At 34.2% G+C, this 6,963-nt stretch overlaps 1 protein-coding gene across 1 annotated transcript; it reads right to left on the bottom strand.

The window, feature by feature from the left end:
• Positions 1-2,831: 2,831 nt before the first annotated feature.
• Positions 2,832-6,693, bottom strand: LOC114368070 (membrane steroid-binding protein 1-like). Its single transcript, XM_028325420.1, has 2 exons — positions 6,256-6,693; positions 2,832-3,496 (listed from the first exon to the last, which is right to left on the bottom strand). The coding sequence occupies exons 1-2, from the start codon at positions 6,564-6,566 to the stop codon at positions 3,145-3,147; spliced, it is 663 nt and encodes a 220-aa protein (XP_028181221.1). The 5' UTR covers positions 6,567-6,693; the 3' UTR covers positions 2,832-3,144.
• Between the last annotated feature and the right edge of the window lie 270 nt (positions 6,694-6,963).

Genomic DNA, 6,963 nt, shown 5'->3' with positions numbered 1-6,963 from the left:
TATCTGCCATAATGGAGTCAATGTCATAGATAGAGACAAAGGGGACATAGTGGCATAAGGGGCCTAAATGTTGGTCCTCCATGTATTTTTTATGGGCGATAAGGTCTACTTTTTTCTCGAGGAGGATGGGCAGTTCCTTCCAACATTTTTCTCTAAAAAATCAGAGACGGGGGCATAAGGGCTATGCCAACATCATTGATATTCGGCGGCGAAGGGGACATGCCAACATCCCCATTATGGTGGGAGTATGGCAGCGACTGTGGTGTAGAGTCGATGGTGGGCCAGAGAATTCTATATCCATTTGTAATTCTTACAGGGACTAAAATTGAAAAAAAAAACATAAAAGGCATGAAGTAAACAAAAAAAACTTATAGATACAAAAACTGAGAAAATGTGAGTTTACAAGAATAAATTCATATTTAAGCCTTGATTTTATTAAAGCTTCAAATTTTTATGATCTTACAAATTGGTACCGCACAAATCTAAATAGAAACAAAATTATATAGAAATTACATATTAAATGGAAAACCCTATAAATAAGAAACACAATCAAACATCAAAAATCAAAATCAAACTAAAACAACAAAACTCTAGATCAAACAAGATGAGAAACGAACCTGTGGAAAGAGAAAACTAGCATGTGTTGCGGTTGTGAGAGAACACATTGAGGTCGCAAGAGAGAACGTGTCGAAGTTGTCAGAAAGAACATGTTGAGGTCAAAGAGAATGAATGTGTTCAAGGTCGTGATGGAACATCTATGCATAAGAGAAAGAAAAAAGAATTTCAAACTCTTTTTGGATTTTCAAATTCCACTGTTTTAGTTAATTAAAGCACTTTATAGAAATGACCAAATTTTAATTTCTTTTGAAACTTCTTATCTAAACAACCTATTTCATCCTAGGCAATTTGAAATTCATTGAAAAAATGAATTATCCTATTAAATGTCTCCATCCAAACACACGATCAAGGTATTTATTTACAAAAGGAGTAAAATTTAAGAATCAATTAGGATGAAAAGTTTAATATATCTATTTACATAAAAGATCAAGTTTGATGGGTTTAAATATTATACTCCTAATTTAAAATAGTATATACAAACATTATTTAACTATTATTATTATTAAATAAATTTCATACAAATCTCAATAAAAAGTAAAGGTCATATAAATCAATAAAACTACCATAAACTTCATTTAATTATAAAATATATATTAAAAGAATAGATGAGTATGACTCTACCATGATCCCATGACTTTGGGTCCAATAGATCAATGTTGAGAAGTTCAGACCAAACCAATCAGTTTGATCGAGAATCGAACTTGTGATCGATCCAGTCATTTAGTTAGACCAAATCTGCTTTCAAATCAGTGTTGATGTCATTGAATCGGGTCTAAACTAGATTGAACCAATACATATAAGCAAAACCACTAAAAATGACCAATTTTTTTGTCTCAAACTCACATTAACCACTTGTCATGAGACCTTTACTCGTGTAATGTTGTGAAGAAACAGGAGAAGAAGCAAGAAACAAAAAAAGATAAGATAAAGAAGAAAAAGAAGTATAAAGAAATAATAATTTGTAAGAGAGAAGAAGAAATCAAAGAAGAGGGAGAGAAGAACATGATTTGCGAGGTTGTGCGGCGCTATAAAGTAGGAGGAAAGATGCATAAATGATTTGGTTTGGTGATGGGCTTATGTAATAGAGAATAAGACATGGGCTTATAATAATATAATTAAATATTTTTTTTTTAAATTGAGACATGCCTTTGAAGGTTAGAACACAAGACCTATCACAAAATATCATAAAAATACAACACTATGCCCTAAGTACTTGTCATGTGCGTGTGTGTGTGATAACCACTATGTCATGATGGGTGTATAAATTAGTGTTTCAATTACCGGCCCATTGATTCCACCGGTTAGCATAACCAACTCAATTATCAGTTCAAATCTAATAAGGTTGCAATTGATGTATCTAAATTGTAGAGGCGATAAGTATGGTTTTTGCTAAATACACCTCCCACGTTTACTTTTACACCCCCTTCAACTTCTTTTTTTCCAAGCCTTTCTTTTTCTTTTTACGAAAATTGTTACACCCGCTTCTACTCTGCAATACGAGACAGCACTTAAACCCACCATCTATTTTAATCACCTAAATCCAAATGAAGCACCAAAATCAAACTCAAACTAGCTTTTCAACTTACGACAAATTGTTTGGTTCAATTTTATTGCTCCAGCATGGAAGTGTACCAATAAATAATAATAAGAGTCTTTTTTTTCTAAGATTTTATTGCTCCAGAAATGTTAGCCCTAATAATTGTTATTTATTATTTAGACAACACTTCTGCACAGACCCTAACAATTCATCTGCCACCCTCCAACCTCTACAAACCCTAAGTAAAATTAAGATGCAAACAGAGAAAATACAACATATATGACGTTATGGCCAAACCAAAAACTAATTTCACACATTGACCAAACTACAATTTTTCATAAATCAATTTACTCCATCCTAAATTGCAACCACACATTCATTTTATTATTAAAAACAATTATTATTGGTTGGATCAAGGATGGTCCAAAAAAGAATTTGACCATTGAAAGAGTTTCCAAAAAGAACATGTAACGGAAAAAAGCGTGCTAATAATATATATATTTTTTAAATAGATTACAAGTTTGTGGTCATCTAAGAAATCAACAGGACATCGTTCTATCAAATCACATCAATTGCATCTAAATTTCATGGTATTAAGATGAGACTTCAAATCCTCAAATCAAATTATTTCAAGGAAAGAAAAAGCCAAAGCACAAACGCAATAAACGATTATATCTTGTACCATACCATATATAAGACCAAATGCATTCATTCAATACTTGGCTCAGTACATGGTCTCAAATGTTCATTGATTTGTTGCCTCTAAGTAATATAGATCTTATGGAATACAAGAAGAAGCTATAAACCCAGGAAAACTGAAATTAAATACCAAGATTTCCTTATTTATCAAACAGAATACTTAGGCAAACTTTGTCCCACATTTGCTGAATACATTCAGCAAGGCTCAGTATTTCTCAGAAGCTTCTAAGTAACCGTTTCCACTGTTTGCAAGAGAATTTGCAAGACAATTACTCTTTATCCAACGATTATTACTCTTTATCTGCATCAACCTTTGAAGGGGTTTCATCATTTTTAGCAGCTGCTGATTCTGATGGGCCATCATCTTCAGTAGGCTTTGAAGATTCATCATGGGGAGTAGATTCTGATGGTTCAGCAGTGGATTCTGGTTCAGTTACTGGAACTGTCTTTGTTACGGTTCCAACTTTTACATACTTGCCCATAAATTTGTATTCCCAGTCTTGCAAGGCCTCAAGCTCAAACGGTCCAAGACCAGAGATATCTCCAGTTAGATCTTTCTCTTCAAAAGACATTTTTGCTAAAGCTCTGCTAGCATCCTTGCCAGCAAATAGAGCATAGGGTCCACCAGGTCCATAAAACATTCTGGTAGGGCACATTACAGAAACATTGAAAAATGGAAAAGGAAAACATATATTGTTGGTGACATTTAAAAGTAGAAATCAAAAGAAAAATCAATATAATACTTATCCAACTAGCAAGGAAATCAGGTATGCTGTGGGTTTTCGGAAGATTCACACATCTACATACTACAGTTAGAACCTTAGTTGTTCTCTCTAAAAAAATTATGCATGTTAAAAGCAATTTTAGTCTCACATGTTTTCTTCAAGGAACTCAAGTCCCTCTGTTTCTAAAGTTAACAAATCTGGTCCTCTCATCAGTTTTCTTATACCTAAAACCCTCAAAATCATATTTTCTATTCAAATAGTTGGGGATATGTGGTGAATTTTAAATATGAAGTCATTTTAAAAGTTCATGTTGTTGTGAAAACTTGATAAAATTTGAAGGATGTTGTGAGATTGGGGTTTGAAGAAGGAAATTTCTAACTTTTATTCTGAGTTAAGTTTGATATTTGGGTTGGTAAAATTTGAGTGAGCCAAGGTTTAAGACAATGTAATCGGTCCAATAGTGATGGTTTTCAGTAGAAAATGAAAATTAGAGTTTCATGTAGAAAGAAAATGCCAAAGAGGTAATGGTTGTTAAGGAGATAATTTCATACTAATGACTAGAGACTTTCCTATGGTAACTAGAACAGACTGAATAGAGCAGCAAAAACAAAGCAAGCAACTTAAGGATAGCTTGTGTAATCAGAATTAAATGAAACTCCATTGACAAACAACGCACAACTGCCCATTACCGACCTACATAACAAATAAGATGCATTTGTTTTCCCTTCCTTGTCACCACCCACCTACTATCAATCACAAACTTGCAGGATTCATGCTGTCAGAATATTGTACAAAAATCTTAGCTTGTTGGACAACCTAGATTTGGATAACCAGGAATTCTAAAGTTCATAACTTGACAAGGAAGTCTTTCCAACTGTCATAGCAACCCAAAAATCATAATATCCAGGTGGAACTAAATACAGTAATAAACACACATTCATTATTTCTAGCGATTTCTAGTGACAGAAAGAACACTACAGTGAGAGATAATGATTGATAATCCTAACATAGCAACCACCACAATCAATCTTTCAGCCCATTTAAAACAGAGGAAAATATTGATACTGTATTTAACTAAACTCTCTTTAAGATGCATGAAAGCAACAGTTACCAACATTGGAAAGTATACACAACATAAATGAAAAGAGGGACACCCTTTTCAACAAAATAAAAGCAACTTTTGACTTGATTGGTGAGTGAAATGAAATGGAATTGGAAGGAACAGCATAGGATAAAGTTACCATAATATCATTCGGATATTTTTACAGTGGAACAAAAAGAGTGGAATAAAAATAAGATTATTATCATCCTATATTTCCCAAATTGAAAGGGAAGAAAGGGAGGGATACTGGATTAAATGGAACAGAGTGCATTCCATCACACTTTAAATAATCCAATAAATGGAACCTAGTAGCATTCAATTCTTTTTCACTCAATTTCATCTGTTTCCATGAATATATACATATCCCTTACCTGGTGCCTGCTGAACTAGCATAAAGTTAGAAGGAGGAAAATTTGAAATGAATGTCACCTTACACTTAATGCATACTTGACTTTCAGTTGATAAAAGGCGAAAAATTATACGAATTAACTTTCTCTGAAGGCCATAACTTTGGTTAAATGTCACTTTCAGTCAGCAATTCATTTTCCTCCAACCCACTTTTCCACCTAATCAATGCAGACCCTGAGGCTAGGCTGGCAGAAGTGTCAACCAATAGTTGAAAAATGGAGGCCTAAAAATTAACAAGGTAATTACAACATTGAACAACTTCATACACAATCACAGATTCACTATCTTCAATCCTCCAATTCCCAGCTTCCCATTTTCTACTCCCACCAAGCATACCCAAAAACACTTAGCTAACACCTGAGTAGAATTGCATCCTTTCCTCACCATAAAAACGAAAACAAAATCAAGAACCCAATTCAAAAATGGGCACAAAATATATACACCAAAAGCATATGAAAAGCAAGGGGATCGATTTTCAACAAAGTAACCCAATGAAAAAAGAAAGAACACTTGAAACACATATTTGTCCAACAAACATGCAGTTTCTTAATTTATTATAGTATTTTTCTCCAATCAGAATTGAAGTTTCACCTCGAAAATCTATGTTAGACAATTAATTCAAACCTTTAGTACATGAATTAACAAAATAAACTCTAATTTTGGCTAGAAAACAACACCAAAAACATTCAGAGAACTGCAACAAAGTTTTGTCCATTCATGAAATGCATATTTCAGCAAAAAAACACAAAAAGCCCCATTGAGCAAACAAACGAAAACCCAGAACCCAAAATCACAGAAAACAACAAGGATAAAAAAACCAAAAATAAAAAAACAACAAAAGGGGTCTTGTATTATGCCGAGCTAGTGTTATTAACTTATTATAGTCATCATTATACCAAACAAACGAAAATCCAGAACCCAAAACCATGAGAAACAAAAAGGGCAAAACTCAATCATCAACAACAACAAAAGTGGTGGCCTTGTTTTATGCTGAGTTAGTGTTATTATATACATCATTATCATTATACCAAACAAACAAAAACCCAGAACCCAAAACCACAAGAAACAAAAAGAACAAAACTCAAAAAAAATAAAAAAATAAAAACAAAAAGGGGTGTTTTGTTATGCTGAGTTGGTTCAATTAAAGCTATGATGAATAACTATACCTGCTCTGGGAAACATCATAGATCTGGCCCTTGATGGCCATGAGGAGAGGCTTCTCGGGATCGGTGCCGTCGTAGGCCTTGAGGTCGTCCTCGGTGACCTCGCCGATCTGAACGGGGGGTCGCAGAGGCTCCATCTGGGGCTCCAAGTCGCGCGAGGCGGTGTTGTGGCGGTGGTCGGAAGAGGGGAAGAGCCCAGAAACGACGTAGTATAGGGCTAGGATCAGGGCCAGAAGGGTGAAGAAGGTGGGCGGGGAGAGCCCCGTGTAGGCAACTATGGCCTCCTTCAATGTCTCCCATAGTTGCAGAGCCATCTTCTTCTCTTGTTGTTGCTGCTGCTGCTGCACACTGTGTGTGTTTGAGTGTTCGGTGTGTGTCAGAGAGAAAGTTGCAGAAAAGGGTGAGATTTTTATGATACCATCACCACTCAGAAGTGCAAAAGTGTATTTTTAAAATAATTATAAGCCTTAATTATCAACTTGTTAATTAAATTATTTTAAATCGTTGAATTTTATTTTCAAATTTTTAAAATGTTTAAAATTTGATTTCAAATTTTTAAAAATAAACTAATTTTTTGAATTAAACAAACTATGTATTGATTCAAAAATTAACCGAAAAGTACAAGGGCGATCGCTAGGATCCGGCCACCAAAAAAGACAAATACAAATCAAAGAAAAATTAACCCATCATAAGATTAGCTATATGATCTCT

The sequence above is a fragment of the Glycine soja genome, chromosome 9, assembly GCF_004193775.1.
Source record: "Glycine soja cultivar W05 chromosome 9, ASM419377v2, whole genome shotgun sequence".
In the NCBI taxonomy this organism is placed as follows: Eukaryota; Viridiplantae; Streptophyta; class Magnoliopsida; order Fabales; family Fabaceae; genus Glycine; species Glycine soja.
Note: the sequence above shows the minus strand (reverse complement) of the source record. Positions and strands in the feature narration are given on the sequence as shown.